The 22137-nt window shown below is 53.0% G+C and overlaps 1 protein-coding gene across 4 annotated transcripts in view; it reads right to left on the minus strand.

Moving 5' to 3' along the window:
- Positions 1-820: 820 nt before the first annotated feature.
- TBC1D2B (TBC1 domain family member 2B) overlaps positions 821-22137 on the minus strand; it is a 39224-nt gene continuing 17907 nt past the window's right edge. For all 4 annotated transcript variants that reach the window (XM_081124777.1, XM_081124779.1, XM_081124778.1 and 1 more), the window contains exons 3-13: positions 18765-18930; positions 17421-17581; positions 15752-15987; positions 14478-14873; positions 13830-13940; positions 12421-12614; positions 10963-11457; positions 9537-9654; positions 6890-7075; positions 4489-4610; positions 821-3668 (exon numbers count right to left, since the gene is read on the minus strand). In XM_081124777.1, coding sequence (XP_080980903.1) covers positions 3473-3668; positions 4489-4610; positions 6890-7075; positions 9537-9654; positions 10963-11457; positions 12421-12614; positions 13830-13940; positions 14478-14873; positions 15752-15987; positions 17421-17581; positions 18765-18930 — 2381 coding nt within the window. In that variant the 3' untranslated portion in view covers positions 821-3472. The remainder of the gene's footprint in view (positions 3669-4488; positions 4611-6889; positions 7076-9536; positions 9655-10962; positions 11458-12420; positions 12615-13829; positions 13941-14477; positions 14874-15751; positions 15988-17420; positions 17582-18764; positions 18931-22137) is intronic.

The following is a 22137-nucleotide window of genomic DNA, read 5'->3' on the forward strand; positions in this document are numbered from 1 at the left end:
GAATGTATATATTTGTCCCCATTCTGCCATCTGCAACACCGCGGGGGTGCAGGCTTGCTTCCAATGTGTTTGCAGAGGCCTCGCTGGCCCACGGAGGCCCTGCGGACCTGCTCTGAGTAAAGGCTTCCACACTGTCCACTTGCTGTCCACAGCCCCTCACGAGAGGCAGGGAGCAGGGCCTCTGCTTGGGGCTCCCAACCCAAAGGAGCCTGGGAGTCCCAGCCCCAGCTCCGGCGCTGCGGTTGTGCTGGGTGACCTCAGGAACTCCCAGTCTCGCTGCATCCTGTCATGGGAGGAGATGGGCTCACCAGGTCCTTGCCTGCTTGAGCTATCGGAATCTTCCCTGAAGCTCCCCCTCCCCCACACCATGGAAAAAATTGGGTCTTAATCATTCTCGGGGTTTTTTCGATAATGGGAGGTGGGGATGATGTCCCCCAGTGGCAGCTGGGCCTGAGCTGTCACCCCAGGCAGGAAGCAAACAACCCGTGACTCAGGCAGGGCATGTCACAGACAGTGGGAAGAGGGGTGCCTACCACTCACGGCCGGGGGCTGCTCCAGCTTCTGGCTCCCCGCTGAAGCTCAGGCCTCCGCAGACCCTGCCCCCTGCATGACCCCAGCCCTCATCTGCAGCTTGGGGATGACTCTTGGGGCCTCCCGGGGCTCCTACTGCTGACCAAGGCATCCCGTCTTACCTGCCTTAGAGCGAACTCAGGGCAGGAACCCCGAAACACCCACCTGGCAGGTCCGAGAGGCCCCCATGGCCCTGCCCTGCTTCCCGCCCGTGGGGCTGAGCGCCTTACAAGTGACTGTAACTGTAGGTCATGTCAGAATGTTATACAAATTAGTTTATTTTACCTTTTAATATGACAATTCCAAAGTTGAACTCGAAGGTAACCATGGAAGCTGCTGTACATCAAAGGCAAGAGTCAGTTGGCAGCACCTTCGAGGGCTCCAGCGCCAGCATCCAGCCTCCCGCCTGCAGGGACACCCCCCGCAGGCCCAGATGCCCACACTCGAGGGGCAGGGAATTGTGCAATACAAACATTTTGTTAAAAAGAAAACAGAATGGCTATTTGCCTAGGACACTTCCTATATTGATGTAATGCAGTTGAAACCGGAATCCTCCCCAGCGAGACCAGGGTCTCGGCCGCTGTTGGGCAGCTGTCAGCATGACTCCAAGGAGTGCCAGACGCTACCTGGGGTGGGCAGTGGGCCGTGCAAGAGCGGAGGTCCAGGATGGTCCAGGCTGGAGGTCAAAGGTGGCCCAGCGGGGAGAGCAGCTGAGCAGGTTCAGGTTTACATAAATACACACAGGGGAGTCGTGCACACAGAAGAACTTGTTATACAAAATAGATATACGTGATCTCACAAAATCTTGATACAAATAGGTTATAAAAATATAAACTGTAGTGAAATATACAAAAGTATTAACAGATGCTCAAAACAGATGCCCCGTAAAAAACAAAAGCTCACCCACGTGAAGCTGGCAGTTCCCGACTGTATGATGCAGGAGGCGCCCCTTGGCCGTGGCAGGTGCACCCCGGCAGGCCAGCCAGCGGCAGCCCAGCCTGGGTGTCGAGCAAGTCTTTCCGGGCGGCACGGGAAGGAAGCGTTGGCTCAAAACAGTGGGACTGGACCCTACGGTTCTGGAGGAAAGAGTCGGGGCCATCAGGTCCCCAGCTTGGAATCAGGCCAGCATCTGGCTGTGCCCCTGGATGCCCGCACCACAGGGGAGACTCTCTAAGAAGCTCCCAGCCCTTTCCTCCACCAGCTCTGCTCTCACGCCTACTGCCTGGACACTGATGATGACACCCCGGTGCTGCCTGGGGAAGGGCCGGCACCTTGGGCTCCAGACCCACGCAGGCACCAGTCTCAATTCAGGTGCTTTCACGATGCGTCTTTTTGGGATAAAATAGACAAAACAAGCCTATTCTTGAAGGTGGTGTTCTTCCCCCAGGTTTTGGAAACTGAAGTCTGAGGGAAGCTGGAGTGACTGATCCGTGGAGCCCGACCCAATTCCCACTGTACCCCAGGCCACCAGCCTCGGACGTGGGAGTGGGGGAGAGAGAGGGCCTTCAAAGAGCAGTGAGGCTGCTGGGGCCTCCTCATAGGACCCGACTCACAAGGCAACTTCCTGAAGAAGCTGGACCTCAAACACCTGCTCCCAGGGTCCAAAAGGATGAAAAACATGTTTCTGATCCCTGACAAGAGACAGAGGCTTTTGGCTGAACGTAGAGACCAGCTCCCTCTATACGGTGAAAAGCCTGGTATGCTGAGCTGGCTGCTGGGGGGCCGTCACACCAACGAAGAAATCACGTCTTCAAAGGACACCGATCGAACTCTCAGTCTGAGTGTGCTCAAGGTTTGTCAACTCGCGTTTATTTCCATTGTCTTCTGGGTAAAAACTCCATTTGGGCCCTCGCCAGTTTTCTCAGCGGTTAGAGCGTCGGCCTGAGGACTGAAGGGTCCCGGGTTCGATTCCAGCCAAAGCGTGAAAAGTAATGGAAAAAATATCCTTGGGTGAGGATTGAAAATAAAAAAGCTCCATCTGATATGGCGTCCTTCCCACTGGAATAATAACATGCTGGAAAGCATCCTCTCCCGTCTGCACAGAGGGTGGGTGGTCCACGGAGCCTCAACAGAGCCACTTTCTTCCTGCAAAGCCTCTTTCCAGGGCTTTAAAAGGCAGTGCTCGGGGTCCTCAGACCCACCAGGCCAGCCTGACACGCTGGAGGCCGTGAGACCCCCACGCTGAGCCTGGCCCGCAAGAGGATGAGCCAGTTTCCCTGGAGTCCCGTCCCACCCGAGTCACCTCTGAGATGCACGGAGAGCTTCCTGCGGGACCCGCGGCGCCGACCTGCCAACACCGGCCAGCAGGAGGAGTGCGTGCGGTGTCTGGGGAGCCAGGCCCTCCCTGAGCAGCAGGAGCCGCGCCTAAGGCTGGAAGGGCACAGCCGGTCCAGAAACAAGGCCCGGCGGGCAGTGTGGAGCCACCCGCCGGTGGGGCGATTTCTACAGGCTCTTCCTGAATAAGGGATGGGCCTGCTTTTCTAAGGAACTCGCTTTTTTCACACTGACTTAAGCCACGCTCTGGCCTAGGAGTCTGTGAGCACACGGGCGTCTTCCACGCTGCCCACTGTGTAGAGGAGACGACACGGGAGGTGGCCCAAGTAGGGCACAGACCGCAACATGCCTGACCGACGCTGTAAACAGGCTCTTGAGAGTAGCCGACGGGTAGGCCCGGCCGTGCACGGTTCTGTCGGAATGTGACGGGATCCATGGGACCAAGCACGCGGCAGGAAGATGGCTGTAAACAGACGCGACCCCGGCCGAGTGGAAGTGAGAAGTGCGGTGTGGCCCTGGACAGCTGCCAGCAGGTTTCCAGAGGCCACGGGGTTACATTCCCGGTCTGAACGACAGACGCCTCTGCAGCTCACCTCTTGGCACGCTGTGGTGGTGGGCTGGGGGCCACTCAGGTGTCCTCCTCCTCGTCGCTGACCAGCTCGCCTTTGTCGGGACTGGTGTCCCGTTCACGCAGGAAGTCCTCCCGGAATGCCTCCAGCTCCGTCAGCTCCAGCCGCACCTTCTCCAGGTGGTAGGCGCGCCGGTTGCGGATCTGGCGCAGGGGGAAGGGGTTCAGGTCCCCGAAGGAGATACTGATCAGCTTCCTGGTGGGACACGGGGCAGAGCGTCAGCGGGGCTTGGGTCATGTGCACACAGGAGGCCTGGGGGTCCAGGGCGCGGACCCAGACACCATGGGGCCTGACATTAGTGTGTCACCTGGAGGCCAGTCCTCCGTGTGCAGATGCTGCAGGGCTGTAAGAACCCCACTCTGCGCCGGCCCCACCTCAATCCCCGTCACTCAGACACCAGCCCGGCCAAAGATGTCCTGGTTCCCCACACTCTGTCCCACATCTCTGGCCAGCTCCTGAGCTGCCCCTTCCCAGCCTGGGTCACCCTGCGAGGGCCTGGCCCCAGCCTGGGTGTCTCTGAGCTCCCCCATCCCCACAAGTTCTGCAAGGACGAGACGGTCCTCATGTGTCACCCTTGATGCTGGGCAGGGGCCCCACCCCATCGTCAACACCCCGTTCAAGCCTGTCACACCAATCCACCTGCTGCCGTGCTGGCTGGGACTTGGGTTTGTTGGACAGAGAATGGATAAAACCACCTTTCCCGCCCGACCAGCGTTACTCAGTGATCGAGCGTCGACCCATGAACCCAGAGGCCACGGTTCGATTCCCGCTCAGGGCACGTGCCTGGGTTTCAGGTTCAATCCCCAGTAGGGGGCGTGCAGCCGATGGATGAATCTCTCATCACTGATGTTTCTATCTCCCTCCCCCTCTCCCTTCCTCTCTCTGAAGTAAACAACAACCAACATCTTTCCCTGCACCCCTGGGGGGGCCTGAGCCTGACACCACAAGCACAGGCCGCTCTCAGGGGAGCAGAGGTCGGGAGGCCCACTGTCCCGGACGTGCCCCCCGGACTCACCGAGCGTCGACGATGGTGCGAGTGAAGCGCCGGAGGTACTTGAATATGGACATTGAATCCTGCAGCTTCAGCATCTCCTCCTCTTTGAATTTGAAAAGCGCCAGAGCAAAACGGAAGATGACCTGTGGGCAGGACAGGGAGTCTGTACACAGAGAAGCACCCAGCTTCTGGGGGCCAGGCCTCCCGGGCCCTGGGGCAGCCTCGGGACTAAGGTGTGCTCCACCGGCAGGGCCAGGGTCCTTTCTAAAAAACTCCTCAGCCGAGGACATCTTCATTGGCTTTTAGAGAGAGGGGAAGGGAAGGAGAGAGGGAAACACCAATTGGTTGCCTCCCGCGCACACCCTGACCAGGGCAGGGGATCGAACCCGCAACCTTTCGGTGTATGGGAGGGACGTCGCTCCTCACTGAGCCGCACCGGCCAGGGCCAGGGCCCCGTTTACAGAAAGATGGGTGCTAGTGACTGACGACAACACCCCAGCCAGAACCTGATGTCCTTGTGGAGCCGAACCTGTGTGGACTCCTCCCCATTCAGCTAACACTTCCAAGGAAAGGAGGTATACAGAACCGGGAATCACTGTTACTTTTTATTTTGTTATTATTGTTTTGATTATGAACTTTATTATTATTATTTTTTTGCTAATCCGCACCTAAGGATATATATATTTTTAATGTTTTTATTGATTTTTAGAGCGAGAGGAAGGGAGAGGGACTCATGATCGGCTGCCTCCTGCACGCCCGCTACTGGGGATGCAGCTGGAAACCTGGGAATCGAACCCTGACCTCTTGCTTCCTAGGTTGAAGCTCAACCACTGAGCCATACCGGCCCGGCTGGAAATCAGTTTTAAATACAATGAAAACCAGGGTTGACTCTGAGACTCCCTGAAAACTCCACACCTCCATGCGGTTTTTACTGCCACTTGTGACACTAGGGTCTGAATCACTGACTCCTGAATATAGAGAAACTGTGTCTGAGGCCAGAGGGACAGGACTCCTGGTGGTCTTGCAAGTCCAACCAGCTCTGGAAGAAACCGCCCACGCCCGAGGCCCTGGCTGGCCTGTCCGACCAGCACTTTCTCTTATCTAGACAGCAGCATTTATAGCACTTGAATAGTTATCTCTCTTTTGACATTCCTACCTATGGCCCAACAGCAAACACTGAAAATCCTGGTTGAGAATTCTTTTGTTTTTTTGTTAGTCTCACCTGAGGATATTTTTTCCCCACTGCTTTTCAGAGAGAGTGGAAGGGAGGAAGGGAGGGGGAAAGAGAGAGAAACATTGATGTGAGAGAGACACATCCAACGGCTGCATCCTGCACTTGCCCCGGCCAGGGGTTGGAGAATGAACCCACGACCCGGGTATGTGCCCTTGACCAGAATCAGATCCACAGTCCTTCAGTGCATGGGCCAACGCTCTAACAACTTAGCTACACTGTCCAGGGCGAGAACTCTTTTTAGTAATGACAGAAGTCCTGTGTTTGAGGCCAGAGAGATCAGACTAAAGTCCCACGTTGGACAGAGTGTGGGGGATCTACACACTCACACTCTGCTGGGGGGAGGAGGCTGTAAAATGGTTAGGCCCTACGAAGGGTGATTTGGCACCAGCCACGAACACCGCAGATGGGTGTACCCTTGACCCAGCACGTCCCCTTCTAGGACTAAGCCCACAGACGCAGTGGCACACGTGCATCAGGGGCTGTTAGGTACATTTCTGGTTCATCTGTACAAGGAGATACTATGTGGTTTTAAAAAAAAAAGCCAGATCTATATGCCCTGATATGGAACTATCTCCAAGATACATTAAATGTAAAACCCTTATATTTCAGATATACATAAAGTACCTTGAGAAGGATACATAATAAATCAAGAAGAGAGACTAGGAGACTGGGGCCACAGGGACCTCCTCCCTGCCACCTACCCTTAGTTATATGACCTCTTCTTCACCACATTCCTTTAGTTATGAGATCTCCTGTCTATTACATACTCTCAGTTATGTAATCTGAGTTTATCATGTACCAACTTAAAAACTGATTTTTATAAACATACAACAGACTGGGTGGGAGGCTTGTGGGCATAAGGCTCTGAAGTTGACCCTGAGTTTGTCCCTGATCTTCTGCATACTGACCTCTGGGCCTCGACCTTCTCATCCACACAATAGGGACAACGCCACCGCTTGTGTGACATGGTGAGGCTCAGCCTGAAAACCATCAAAGCTCCGTGCACAGGACTAGGGTGCTAAATGTTTCTGACGAACGAGCAAATGATGTGCCTGTGACCCCAGTGCCCCTCCAGTGGCACACAGTGCAGGGCTGGCTCTGGCCCAGGGCACCCCTCCCATGTCCCCGGTGAGCGGGCCACTCTGCCACCACGGATGCTGCCCACAGTCGCCCAGCAAGCGGACCCACCTTTGGCCCCTCGTACAGGAAGGAGTCCCATATTTTGAAGAGGATGTCACTGACGACGCTGTCCACGAACACCACCAGGAACCAGTTGAACGTGATGAGGGTGTAGTCCACCTTGTATTGTTCAAAGTGGGTGTGCAGCCGCGGCAGCTTCTCGCTCATGAGGTCTCTGAACACCCGCTGGTCCACCTGGGGAGGGGCAGGGGGCAGAGGCATGGAGTCGGCCACAGCACTGGGCAGGCGACCTGAGTCAGCTGGGGCAGGCCCACCACATGGACACGGCAGGTGCCGTCAGGTCCCACAGCTGTCGCCCTTTCCACAGGCCATGGGGGTGTCTATGGCCTGAAGCCCACGCCTGTACTCAATGTGCCCTGTGAAAGCAGACGCTGTGAGGAGCCAGCGGAACAGTCGGCCTTGCCAACTGTGTGTGAATACTGGGGGTGCTGCTTCGAAGGGCCACAGCCCCACTCTGCCTGAGAGCAAGTGGGACATCAGCATGTCCACTGGACAGATGTTACTGGGCTGTGTGGGGCTGTGCGGGGGCAGTGAGGGCTCCAGAACCAGGTGGACCCGAGTCTGAATCTCAGCTGCTCCACTCGCTAGCTGGGTGGCCAGTCTCCCTCCAAGCCTGCGGTTCCACGGGGCAGGGGTGGGATCAGCCACTGGGCGCTGCCTCTTTCCTGCTGGTGTTAATCTGTCTCTCAGCATTCAGTGACAACTACATGTCTGCACAGGCTTCGTGCCTGGCACTGGCCAGCACAGGGGATGACAGCTGACAGGGCCCAGGGGCTGTCTTTAAGGAGCTGTACGCTGGCAAAGCACAGGGACAGCTGACCGCAGGACCAAGGGATGGCCATGTGATTCGTTCTGCCTGCAAGGTCCGGGCTGAGGACGCCTCAGAGGAAGGGACGTGCAAGCTGGCCCCGAAGTGGGAGAGGACCATGCACTCCTCCCAGCCAGGTGGCAGGTGAGCCTCACTGCTGAGGCTGCCCAGTGCTCAGCACAGGGCTGGGCCTGCAGCAGATGGCCAGGGCCCACTTGCTCAGGCCTCTGCTCATCCCTCTCCCGACCTGGGCTGGGGAGGACCTCAGCTCCTGGCAGGGTCCCTGGTCACAGCGTGCACGCAGCAAGCAGAACGGATGGGACACGTCTGAACCACAGCAGCAGGGGCGGGCTGGGCACCTGGTCCGGGCAGGAGGCGTCTGACAGGGACCTGCAAGCACAGCACTGGGGGCTGAGCACACAGGAGGCTGCCCCCAGGTAGGCGTGGCCTGGTGCACTGTCCATCACAGGACGACAGTCAAACATGTCAGACAGCCAGCTGACGGAGATCAGAGCCACCGAGCAGGATGGGGACAGACTACGTGGTGATCAGGGAATGCTGGGGCCAGGCTGGGAACAGCCATGGTACACTGAGCTCTCAGTATGGACACTGGTTAAGAAAGAAAAGAGGAAAAGGGGAAATATATAAAAATGCTAACTACGGCCCGCGCAGCGTGGCTCAGCAGTTGAGCATCAACCTGTGACACAGGAGATTGCGGTCAGTTCCTGGTCAGGGCACAGGCCTGGATTTTGGGCTCGATCCCCAGCAGGGGACGAGCAGGAGGCAGCCGATCAATAACTCTCATCATTGATGTTTCTCCCCCCCCTTCCTTGCTTTGAAATCAATAAAGACATATTTTTTAAAAAAATGCTAACTACAGTGCTCTAGCTGGTAGGCTAACAGGTGACTTTCACTTTCTTCTTAATATCTTTCTACATTAAGTAACTTCTCTTTGCTGAGACCTATTACTTTTGTAGTCAAGGGAACCCGCCTCCTTAGTTTCCATGTGTGTTTATAAGATGCTGTGATACAGATTTTATTTTAAATTCACACTTGAAATAGGCCTCCCCTTTGCCTGCGAGAACAATAGTTCTGACAATGTTCTCAGCATTACATGAAACTCTTAATGCATCATCAGAGTTCAACCTCAAATACTTTTATGAGGGGAGTACAGCGCTCATCTTACAGATGGGGAAACTGAGGCACGGGGATGGTCAGTGAGGCGGCCGAGCTCCACAGCTCACAGGAGGGAGGGCTTGGCTTCTGACTGACCGTGTGACCCTCAGCCCAGCTCCTCACCCATGGCAGATGTGCAACTAGAAAGTAAAACTCAGGCCGCTCCAGACGTTGACAACAGACGGACTTTACCCAGGGAGATGGTCACCCTGGGGACCACAGCTGAGAAGCCAAGCAGCTGATGGGGAGGTGGCCCAGAGGCAAGGATAGGAAGGACCTGTCCTGTCCTGGCCCACCTGAGTGGGCACACAGGGCTCCTGAGCAGCCTGGACCGTGGCTCAGCCTGCCAGGCAGGCCTTGCCCAGAGTGCAGGGTGCTGAGCTGTGACCATGAAGAGCTGGGCTGCTCAGTCCTCACTGGGCTCTCATGATCTGCTGGACCAGGTGCTGAGTGAGCCTGGCCCACGCCCACTTGCTCAGGGACAGTGGCCCGGTCTCCAGGTGGCCCTGCTTTGTGCGCCTCCCTCAGGGCACAGTCAGGGCTGAAACAGGCCCAGGAAGCCTTCCCCTCCCCAACCCAAAGCTGAGTTCAGGTCACCTTTCAGCTCTAATCTACCAGCTGCTGACAGAAGCATGATATTTTTAGAAGTACCTGGGATCCTAAGAGAGTCTTTGTGTAATAGTCGCGAGGCATGAAGACCTCCACGATGGTGACCAGGCACCAGAAAGCGTCTTCTTGCTCCAGGTACAGAAGGGCCACTGCCACCAACCTGCAAGCACACAGAGAATAGGTGAGAGCCGGCACCGGTGGCTGTCTGTCCCTCACGGCCGTGGCTCCGTCTAGCTCTCCAATCAGCAGCAGGAAGTGTGTGTTCCTTGGCCAGCAAGGCAGTTCCTAAAGTTTGAGAAGCAAAACTACACTTCCTCTCCCTTCATTTAAAAAAATATATATTTCTTTTTTTGTTCTTTGTTGTTTTTTTGTTACTCTTCACCTGAGGATATTTTTTCCATTGCTTTTCAGAGAGAGTGGAAGGGAGGGAGGGAGATGGAGAGAGAGAGAAACATGGATATGAGAGAGACAATCTGTCTGGCTGCCTCTGGCATGGGCCCCAACCAGGGCCGGGGATCAAACCTGCAACCCAGGTACGTACCCTTGACCGGGAATTGAACCCACCATACTTTGGTGCACAGGCCGCTCTAACCACTTAGCTCACTGGCCAGGCTATTTCTTTTTTAAAAAAATGTTTCTATTGATTTTTTTTTAGAGAGGAGGAGAGAGAGAGAAAAAAACACTGATGTGAGAAAGAAACACTGACTGGTTGCCTCCGGATGAGCCTGACTGGGTGGGGAGAGATTAACCAAAGAGCTTATATGTTCATAAGCATAACCCATGGACACTGGTCTGGGGGAAGGCCTGGGGGTGGGGTGGATGCGGGGTGGAGGGGAGCAATGGGGGTAAAAAGGGGACATCTGCAATATTCTCAAAAATAAAGAAACTTAAAAATAATAAAAATAAAAACAGCTTTCCTGATGCCATCCTGCTATCCAGGGGGCTTCGGACAAATGGACCCTCTGAGGGTCAGCACGGGGGTGGGGAACGGCCGAACTGTTATAGAGCCACAGCGGGAACCCGGGTCTGGCCGCTTACACTGTCAGGAGTCAAGAGGTGACTTATCCAGTCATCCCCGGTGTGGCTCCGGGTCGGCGGCATCCAGGGCGGCAGGAGGAGAGTGAAGCCGAGGAAACCCCTCTCCACAGCTGATAACCAGACGCGAGGCTTCGCGCATCCCTCCTGGGAAAGCCCTGGAAGCCACTTCTCAGAATATCGTACACACATGTGTGTTTGAACAGTATCATTTTAAAAGGTGAAAATACTTCCTGAAAGCATGTTTGTTTCCCTCAATTACTCTAGACCTGGGGAGGCTGCATCATTAAATCTGGTTGACTGCAGGCTGCTTCTTTCCATTAAAATACTGGCTTTTCCTGGCTGAGCAGGAGGGGAGGGAGGGAGCCGCCGGGAAGAGCCTGCTCCTACAGGTTGTCTCGGGGCACAGGGGCAGCCGCGGGCCAGCACCCACCTGTTCAGGCCCTGGCAGTAGCCGATGTCCGGGTTCCGCCAGGAGAAGGCCAGCAGCACGTTGCGTAACTTCTGTATGCCCTCCGAGGTGGGGCAGGAGTAATGCTTGTTGTTGGGCAGCGTCCGCAGCAGGTCCAGCTCGATCTGCTTGGAGGCCGGGTTCTGCTTCTCCAGCGCCCTGTGCAGCAGGCTCTGGAAGTACCCGGGCTCGATGCCGTCCTTGAACTTGCGGGTGTGGAGGTCCACGCACCACTTCCACACCTTGGAGCGGTGCTCGTGCGGGATGCCCGCCCGGATCAGGCTCTTCAGTTCCGGGGAGCAGGCCATCTCCCGGTTCATCGTGCTGGCGAAGTAGTTCTCCCACTTGACCCCGGTGGACACCTCCTGGTTCTCCGCGAGGTAGAGGCTCTTCAGGTCCAGCGCCCGGACTTTGGCCACCAGCTTCTCTTCTTCATCATCCTCTGGGACAGTCCTAAAGCCGTAAATATCGTACTCGCTGTGAAGAAAACCAAAAGGGAAAGTGGAATGATGTGACCTCGGCAAAACAGACCAAAAAGAGAACCTAGAAGTTAGCTCAGGGGTAACGGGCACTGATACAGAGCCAGGCGTTTCAACTCAGTGAGGAGCCAACCTCTCCGTAAACAGGGTGTGGACAGCTGGTGATCTGCGTGGAAGACACAGAAAATAAAGTAATTCTAGATGGTTTAAAGCCCTAAAAGTGAAAAGCACAGAAGATACAAGCAACACCACAAAGACAAGGCCGATACATTTGGCTACAAGAATGTACGCGCGTGTTTATATATCATACATATGTGTGCGTAGCCTTTTTATGTTTGAAAAGTATCATTTTAAAAGGTGAAAAGGGAGAAAAACGTTTATAAGGTATCAGGGGTGAAGCTCTGGCTGGTGTGGCCCCGTGGTTAGAATGTCGGTCCGCGCGCCGTAGGGTTGCGGGTCTGATTCCCTGTCGAGGGCACGTACCGGGGTTGCGGGTTCACTCCCTGCCCCCGGTCGGGGCGTGTGTGGGAGGCACCCAATGGATGTGTCTCTCACATTGATGTTTCTCTCCCCCCCCCCTTTCTCCCTCTCTCTGTAAAGCAATGGAAAAATATCCTCAGGTGAAGATTAACAAAAAACAAAACCAAGATATTAGAGAGGGAGAGGAACTGAGGCCGTGGCGGGTGGCCAGCAGCATCACAGCCCGCAGACGTCCGTGCCCCACCTGTGCAGCCTGTGAACACGCGACGTTACGTGGCAAAGGGAACGTGGCAGATGGAATTAGTTAGAGAGCCTAAGACAGGGAGGTTATCCTGGGTTATCTGGGGGGCCCAGAGTCACGAAGGAGCCCTCAGAAGTAGAAGAGGAAGGCAGGAGTCGGCCAGAGAGACCCGGCGATGGAAGAGGCAGCAGAGATGTGAAGAGAGGTTGCTGTCACCCCCCCCAGCCACTGGTCCCATACCTGACAAGGTGAGGTTTCACGAACGCTTGCTCTGGCTGCTCCGGGCCCTCGACCTGCAGTGCGTCCTCCAGCAGCTGGGCTATGACGTCCCGGGCAGGCCCCTGTTCTTCGGAGCAGACTGGCGTCTTCATCTCTTGGAGCAAGATCAAGTACTTACTTTCTATCTGGCAGAGCTTGGCTTCCAGGCTCGAATACTGCGGAGAGAGCGGCAGTTACCTCACCCACCCAGAGACGCAGGGAAACCAAGCCTTAGGCAGCGCGGCCACCAATGAATGAGGAGCCCCAAACTACGGGGACGTGAGAGCCAGAGACACTAAATCAGACGAGACTAAGTTACTCCACAGGCCATCTGTCATGTTTGAAATGGCCTGCCCTGGGGCCCCCTTCCTTCTGCGAGGTGTGGCACAGAGGAGGTGCTGATAATAAGACGTCTGGCCCGGCCAGTGTGGCTCAGTGGTTGAGCGTTGACCCATGAACCTGGAGGTCATGGTTCGATTCCCGGTCAGGGCACATGCCCAGGCTGCGGGCTCGATAACCAGTAGGGGGCGTGCAGGAGGCAGCCCGTCGATGACGCTCTCTCATCACTGATGTTTCTCTCTCTCCCTCTCCCTTTCTCTCTCTGAAATCAATAAAAACATATTTAAAAAAAAAAAAGTCTGGATGCCAACACAAGCATCGGTTCTGGACATGGGTGAGATGAGTCGCAGAAACCGGGCCACACGCCCATTATGGAGTCACACTGAGTGATACCTGGCACACGGGCCATGAGCAGCCTCCCTGTGGGACACCGACACCTTAGGACAATGACCCAGGACTAGCTCCCAACTGCCACCTTATCAGGCAAATCAAATACACCCCTGGAAATCATGGGACCAAGGTCTGGGAAGCTGCTTTGAGACCAGTTCTGGAGCCAGGCAGGTGCTGACACACCGTCACCGACCTGCACTGGGCTGTAACTGAATGTCTGTGATGTCTCCACACTTTGCAAAGCCCTAAGCAGCCACCATCATTTCTGACCCTCACACCAACCCTGCGGGGCTCACCATGGAGGCATTGTCCTCACCACTCCCATTTATAGAGAAAATAGAGATTCGCCTAGCGCAATAGCATGAGTCGGAAACGCAAATAACCTTAATTTGGAGACTTGGGGCTGCAGTTAATATTTTTTTGTAAACTCCACTACACGTGTGGATGGAAGCCACACTGCAGGCCCTGCTACCTGTCTTCATTCCCCCACATAGGGAGACAGCATGCAGTGCTACGCACTGTTTCTATTTTAAGTATATTTTGGTGTCGGCGACCACATCCTTCCAGCCTGTGCGCTGAACTGTTTCTCAAGCACATCCATTTCTAGGCGGCTCTGGGCCACACCTCCTGCCAGGTAATGGGGTACACCCGCCCTGACCCACCTTGGCCATCAGATCCCTTTCTCTCCTTTCTGCATTTCTCCGAAGCACCGAGAGTTCCAAAATTTCCTTATTTAGAAATTTATTTTGGGTTTTGTACCCCTGCAGATTATCCTGTTGAAAAAAACACACCACAAAAACCATCAGTTCACACTGGCTGAACACAATTAACATTTTGCTGCCTCACCAAGCAGCCCTGCTAAGTCGGAGCGAGTTATGAGGAACTGAAAACTGATTATCGGGCACCTTCTGATTAATCTCTGGGGCCACTTGCGGCAGCAGAAGGCAGGCAGGGACCACCGCTGTGACGAAGAAGACGGGGAGTGAAGCTACGTAATGGTGGTGACGTTCCTGAACCGGCCTCAGAGGGGGGCAAGACGCAGCCTCCGGAGGTTATGTGGGATGGTGACGCTCTAAAGGTGTATAATGTCTCAGCTGCTGGAAGTCAGAGTGGGGAGAGAGCTGAAAGTGCTGGAGCAACGGCAGCACTGCTGGGCTGACTTCCATTTCCAAGGAAGCTCCGTAGGAGACTAGGAATTATTTGACTGCAGCTCACTGAGGCTGGTAGCCCTAGAGGGACGTCAACGCACAGAGACTGTGAAGGGGCTTTGGGGTTTCTTGTCCCAGTAGTCAGCCCACGCCTGCTCTCACCTTCAACCTGTCCAGCTCCAGCTGGTCCCTGCTGGCCGTGCCGGCGGTGGGCGAGCTGGGGGCCCAGGTGGGAGAGGCCACGGTGCCCTCACACTCGCTGAGCTGCCGAGACAGCTTGATGATGACCTCGTCCTTGGCCTGGATGGTCTCCATCAGCATCCCCAGCTGCTCGTTGAGCTCGCCCACTTTGCTCTTCAGGGTCCTCACCTCCTGCTGAAGGCTCTCTTTCTCCAGGTTGAACCTGTCCAGCTGGCCGGCGAGGCCCAGGATCTGGTCATCCTTCTGGTGCAGGAGCTCGAGCGTGTCATGGGGGACCCCGTCACAGAGCCGGCTGCTCGTGAAATACTTGTCATACTGGGATGACCGCACCGTCTGCTGCAGCAGCCGCACGAGCTCCTGGCGCCACAGGGGGTGGAGGGGAGGGGGAGGGGAAGCAGGCTTGTGACGAGTCTACACAGTGACCACTGGGATTTGAGGAAATGCAGAAACTTTACTGGAAAGATTTTAATACCCAACTTCCTCTAGAAGGATCTCAAAAATAAAGAGGAAAAAAAAAAACTTCTTACTCCATAAAGACCGTGTGTAGAGATCATAGGAAACAGGAAATAATGGGCACACACACTGTAATTAGCAATGGTTCCGGGTAAACGCTCGTCCGCATTAAAGTGTGAGCTCTAGCCCTGGCCGGTGTGGCTCAGCTGGCTGGGCCCCATCCCCTGCAGCGAAAGGTACTGGTGTGATTCCAGGTCAGGGCACATGCCCGGGTTGCGGGTTCGATCCCCAGTAGGGGGTGTGCAGGAGGCAGCCAATCGATGTTTCTCATCAGTGTTTTTATCTCTCTCTCCGTCTCCCTTCCTCCCTTTCTAAAAAATCAGTAGAAAATATTAAAAACAAAACAACAAAACAAAACAAAACAAAACCCCCTGTGAGCTCTAACCCTGATCCACTGGCCTGCTGAGCAATTAAGGGGAGCTGGGTCTGGTTAGCTCGGAAGGAAAGTGTCGTTTAACAGGATGTGGAAAGTCTTTTAACAACCAGTCACGGGCTCTGGGCTGAAGCTCAGAGAGCCGGTGTCAGGGTGGGAGTGAGCGAGAAGCAGACAACTCCCTCCTCTGACCACTCGAGGGGTCTTCACTCTCTTTGGAAATTCAATTGTGTCTGAACAACAATCAGGCACCGTGGCAGCGCCTAGGACAGCGGCCGTGGCAACACAGAACTTTCAGGGTCCCGGCCTGCCGATGTGGAACGAGAGAGACGTGAGGAAGAAAAGTTACCTTCTGGCTGGACAGGTCCTTCTTCAAGCGTGCCAGCTCCTCCTGCTGGCTCTGCATCTGCAGCTGCACGTCGGAGGCCAGCTTGCCGGTGCCCCCACTGCCCGACGTCCCCTCGGTGGTGGCAGGGTCACTGCTACTGTGACGGCTTCTGTATGATCCAATCATGTCTTTCAAAGGGCGCTTTCCTTTGTAGGGAACACGTCCCAAATCAAAGGAAAATCCTGAGCTGGTTACCCCTACAGAGAAAAAAAATTTGTTTTTTAAGAGCAGCCAAATCTTCCTTTTGCAAACGCCAGTAAAACACGCCAGGCTCTTGGCGGTCCCCCTCCAAGGACTCTGCACTCACCCCCTGGCGGGGCCTCTGCCCCTTCCATTCCCGATCGCAGTCACACCCCTAGTCAGACATGCCCCCCCCACTGGATGCTTCCTTACAAGACTCTGCCATGTGACCACTTTAAAGATTACACTCTCGTTTGATTGCTCAATCTTTGCCTTAAGACAGATGAAAAAAGGCACTAACGGGAAATTAATGACAAAACAGCACTGTGGCTCTCCCAACATTCTTCGGTGATGTCAAGTTTATTTTCCAAAATCTATTTTCAAAAGCTCAGTGCTAAACCTCTATGTTCACATCACCTCTTTCCCATTTCAGGTACTCTGAGGACCAGAGAGAACCAGAGACACAGGCCAGGGAAGGACGTGGGTTCTCCTGCACCCACGGCATCCTGGGAACACGGGTGTCTCTTCCCCAGGACCCCCTATGAAATTGGATGCCAGGTTCCAAGGGCAGGACTTAGACGTACTAGGGACCTTTGGCTTCTATCTTTGCTCTTTGTAAAAAAAGAAACCACCTCCCCCCCAAATGTATGTAAAAATTATAAACACACATTTTAAAGCCTGACTATACATTCTCTTCCTTGAAAACTGGTATTTAAGAATACAGAGGGATCCAAATAAATTTTAGTATAGATGAATCCAAATACATATTTGAAATATAAAGGGGAGACACATGAGAGTACACGCTCTACAGATTCCATTTATATGAGGTTGGAAAACAGGCAAAATGAACCTATGCTGGGGACTGCGGGCCCGTGGGCTCCTGATCTGAACAGGCCGCCGGTAGGCAGACATTGAAGGAACAATTGGGGGCTGAGGTAACAGTCAGGGTTCACTGTAACTGTTTTTAGGTATATTAATGAAGCTGTGGTTATACTTTTGTAGTCATTACCTCTCAGAGATAAATACTAATACAATGTTTAGAGGCAACGGATTGGTATCTAGACTTAACTTTAAAATCCTCAGCTGATGGTGGTGCAGGGAGAGGTAGGAGCTGAGAGGAAATGAGAGCGGCCACAAGTTCAAGGCTGTGGAGGCTGGATGGTGGGGATTCCAGAACCCAGGACAGGTTTTTTTTGTGTGTTTTTTTAAATCAGTATTTCTGTAAAGAGCACATGGATGTTCTATCTCCTGAAAAAGTTTAAGAACCATGGGACTGGACAGTTGCTCATTTCTTGTAACGTGATTTTTTTCAGGCCTTTATGTTTTATCTCCCTCAAAGAGAATGCGAACTCCCCAGCATGCGAGCTCCCTGCTCCTGAAGGGCCTCCCGCACCGCTGGCTGTTGGCAGATGGCAGCGGGGATAATGACAGACGAGAGCCACGTCTGTACCTTTGTTTCCTTCGGGCAGCTGCTTCTTCCTCTCTTCCTGGGCTGTGGACTCCTCCAGGTCCTTAGGGCTTGGGTCTAGAAGCTCCCACTCTTCATTGGTATAAAACACACTCTTCCGACTATCATGCCCTCTTCCCGGGCGGAAAGAGGACATTGAATTTCTATCGGGGAAAATTAAATGTGTTATTTAAACAAAAAACTGTAAAAGAAAAACATAAGTTCACATGTATGGGGCTGGAAAAGATGAAAAAGATCTGATATCAAATGCTGATGATACACGCGGCCTGCTGGTGAGAGCATGAACCGGTGCTGTTACCACCAAGAAGAATTCGGCAGCACACGGTTAAGACAAAGGTGTCTGCCCTAGGACCCCGCGTTTCCTAAGTGGATTCTCACACATGTGCACAAGGAGCCACAAGCAAGAGCATGCATTGCGGCACTATTCACATCGGCAAAAACATACAACTTAAACGTCCATCAAGAGGAAAACCGATAAACTGAAGCACATGCGTACGAAGGCTATACATGATTTAAAATGAATTCGTTCATTTGACAAATATTTATTGCGTGCCTACTGTGTGGCAGGCACTATTCTAGGTGTTTAGGCTAAGCCAGGGAACAAAACAAAGATTCCTGCCCTTGTGGAATGTACTTTCTAGCTAAAGCTACCTGTAACATGCACATAAATATTTTTTAAATGCCGAAAGAAAAGTAACTAAAGAATGACATATACAACAGGATGTTGTTTTAAATCTTTAAGATAATGCTATTAATATATATTTACAGATAGATACATATGTAGTAAAACTATTTAAAAAATCCACACATGAATGATAGCTATCAAATACAGATACGGTCCCCTGCCAGTGTGGCCCAGTTGGTTGAGCACCAGCCCAGGCACTTAGAGGTCTCTGGTTTGATTCCCAGTCAGGGCACATGCCTGGGCTGCGGGCTTGATCCCCAGTAGGGGCGGGCAGGAGGCAGCCAATCAATGTTTCTCTTATCAGTGTTTCTATCTCTCTCTCTCCCCCTTCCTCTCTCTCTCTCAAATCAATAAAAACATATTTAAACTACATTCCAAAACAAAGTTCAGGAATATTTATAGAAGACAAAGAAATCCAGCATCTGGAAAGGTAAAAACTCACAATATTGGTCACCCAAGAAAAAAATTACCGGGCATGCAGAGAAGGATGAAAATACTACTCATTAGGAGGGGAAAAAATCAGTAAATAGAAACAGACCCAGAAATGACAGGTGATAACATTCATATATGAAATCATAACGTATATTGTCAGAAGTCGTCCGTGTTCAGTGTCACATGCGACAGGCTTTCCTGAGACTCACCTGAGCTCAGCGCCCCACTGCTTCAAAGAGAAATTGATGGAGTTCGGGTGCCCCGGGGCTGGCTGACTTGCAGCCTGCTCTCCCACCAGCTCTCCAGGCGCAGTTTCCACAGCTAGGACATTTCTGGCTTTTTCTGCAGAAGCATTTGGTTGTGGGTAAACGAAATCTGAAAGAGAGGCAGACAAAGGTCAGTGACTCAGAGCCTCCCCAACATCCTCTGTGAAACACTAACCAAAATACTATATAAAAACCTGTACTACACGTGTGCTGACATAGTTTTAACGTAGACTGCATAAAAATATCTGCGGTGGCTTCAGCGTTCTGCAACCATTTTGATCTAAAGTATCCGACCCTCCTTTCTCAAAGGAAGGTTGTGATATCTTCAAACCGCCAGCTGTCAACAGCCTCGGCCAGGGAACCAGGAGGCTGGGCTCTCCTCTGCTGTCTTGTAGATCAGTGAGCCTGGCATTGGCTGTGGCCAGGCTCCACTCACCTGTACTGACAAGGAACAAGCTTCCAAGTCAAACGGTTCGGCCCAAAAAGCAAAGTGCAGATCAGATCATACTACACTTTGTCTAAGAAAATGGGGCAAATACAAATATATACATATTTGCTATTATCTGCAAAAAGCGACACTAATAAGTTTGCATGTCGCAGAAGAGCAGTTCAGGACATTCACAGGCAAATGCATTAATGCAAAAGCATGATCAGACCTCACACTGCAACACTCTAGTGTCAGTGTCAGCTTTTGAAAATCTGAAGGTTGGCCCGGCCGGTGTGGCTCAGCGGTTGAGCATCGACCTAGGATTCAGGCGATCGCGGTTCGATTCCTGGTTGGGGCACAGGCCCGGGTTGCGGGCTCGATCCTCAGTGACTCTCTCATCATTGATGTTTCTGTCTGTCTCTCTCCCTCCTTTCCTCTCTCTGAAATCAATAAAGATATATTTTTTTTAAAAAAAGAAAATTTGAAGGTTGAAATTATATACTACCCAAGACCTGCTTCAAAACGACATTTTATTATTGAACAAATAAATAATAATTGCTTTAAATGACATGTTACTTACTTCCAAAATCACAAAATTAAGTGGGCAGGGGTATCAATGAAACAAGGTGGGTTATGAAACAATAACTGTTGAAACTACCTAATGAGCATGGGGGTAACACTATGTCATTCTCTCTTTGCCTATGTTTAAAATTTCCCACAAAAAAACCTTACTTTTTTACTGTTTAGACAACAATGTATCCAACTACAAGTACTTTGTATTCTTCCCAATGACCTGATCCGGGAGAAGAGGCGTTTGTGGCAGAATGTAACACTGTTTCACAACAATCGTCTACACTTCCTCCCACTAACGCATCTCTCTCCAGAGAGGCAACACCAACCACCGCTTTCTGTGAAAAGAGAATCCGGAGGAAGTGCTGAACACCAGATCCAAGGAAAAAACGACTTTCTAACCAGAGGACACACAACCTGTCGCTTAGGGCAGGTGTCTGTGAAGGTGGCAGGTGTTAGAAGGAGGAGCTCAGGGGAACCTGCGCTGCTGGGGACCCTGGAAATCCATGTCCCAGGCACCTCACGATGGGCTCAGGCTCTGCAGGCAGGTTGCTCACCTGACAGTGGCCAGAGTGGGAAGAAACACTGGGGAAAGTGTCCGGGGTGTGACGTGAAGAAGGGACTGATGGTTCTATTGGGGGAACTTGGCTCTGGCCAGGAGAGTCAATGCCGGCTGAGGGTGGGGTTCTCAGGAGAAAAGGGAGAGGGTGTTGGGGATGGAAGGACTGCGGGCTGGGGAGTAGAGCCCAGATGTCAGCCCAGAGGACCAGGAGTTATAAACCACCACAGGTTCCCAGTTCTTGGTTCAAATTACTCTCATGTGTCAAGTTCTAGGTACTGAGGGTGCAATAAAGAGTGAGACAGCCCGGCCAGGCGTGGCTCAGCGGCTGAGCATCGGCCTAGGATCTAGGAAATCGGGGTTCGATTGCCGGTCGGGGCACAGGCCCGGGTTGTGGGCTAAGCAGCCGATCAATGACTCTCTCATCATTGATGTTTCTGTCTCTCTCTCTCCCCCTCCTTTCCTCTCTCTGAAATCAATAAAGATACATTAAAAAAAAAAAAAAAAGAGTGAGACAGAGCAGTGGCCCTAAAGGAGGGAGTGTCTAGGGCAGAGAGACACAAAATCAAATGTCAAGCTAAAGTCACATGCATGGGTGACTGGCATCAAGACCCCTCCTCTGAGCTGAGGGGCTCCAGGAGATGCCACGGGGACTGTTAGAGGGAGAAGAGGGAGGGCACCACCCTCGGCATCAGCCACAGGGCTTCCTCTTTTCACTCTTTTGATAGATTGGCGCTCCCCTTATGACTTCATTTGGAGAAGGAATTCCAACAAATAAACAAAAACCAAAATTTCAAACACCTCTCTACCTACTTCTCTTGTTAGAACATGAAAGCCCAGAGCCAGGGCGTGAACGCGGTGACCTGCCCTGCGGTGGGCCAACCGCCGCAGGTGCCGTGACTATTAGAGGTGGGCACCCAGCGCTGGGGGGGGGGGTGCGCCAGCCAGTGGGTGCAGATGAGGCAGGAAGGTAAAACTGACACCCGGCTTCCCAAAGGCTGGTCTTTCCCAGACCCCTCCTGGGCAAAGCATTATAATTCCTTTTATTTGTATTTATTGATTTTGAGAGAGAGAGAGAGAGAGAGAGAGATCAATTTGTTATTCCAGATTTATGCATTCAGAGGTTGATTCTTATATGTACCCTGACCGGGGATCAAACCCTCAACCGTGGTGCATCGGGACAACGCTTGAAACAACTGAGCCACCTGGCCGGGGTGAAGCACCACAATTCTAAGCGAAGCCAGGAAATAAACAGGAGTCCAGCCCCTTCTTCCTGTGTGGCCTGGCAGCAAGGTGAGGACGGCCCCTCTGCGGGGTCACATTGTCAAGAGAAAACCCCATGATTACCAAGAAAACCCCCGACCTTGCAGCAACTCTCGCCCACACTGGAAATGCTTCCTGGGGAAGTAGAGCCCCTGGGGGTGGGGTGGAGAAAAGGGACTGGAGGTCACGGAGGATGTTGGCGAAACAGGCCATTTCTAAATACAATGATCTGATGTGTAAAAGAGGCAATTTCCCAGTTTTTGCTGTCCTTGTTTTCTCTTTCCTGGTTTTCGGGTTTTTAAGAGCACGTGAGATTTACTCAAATGAAAGCGGAGCTGCTGGCTTCTCCTCAACACATGTGCTAAGGTTAGCGGTCAGGGGACTGCCTGAGGACACAGCGGGACACAGCGGGGCTCCCCGGGCGTCCTTACGAGGACTGGCTGGGTTCAGCGGTGCTTGGCGAGCTTTATCTGACGGCGGCAGCAGGACAGAAAATC

The sequence above is a fragment of the Miniopterus schreibersii genome (genome assembly GCF_964146895.1).
Source record: "Miniopterus schreibersii genome assembly, chromosome: 22".
Taxonomy (NCBI): Eukaryota; Metazoa; Chordata; class Mammalia; order Chiroptera; family Miniopteridae; genus Miniopterus; species Miniopterus schreibersii.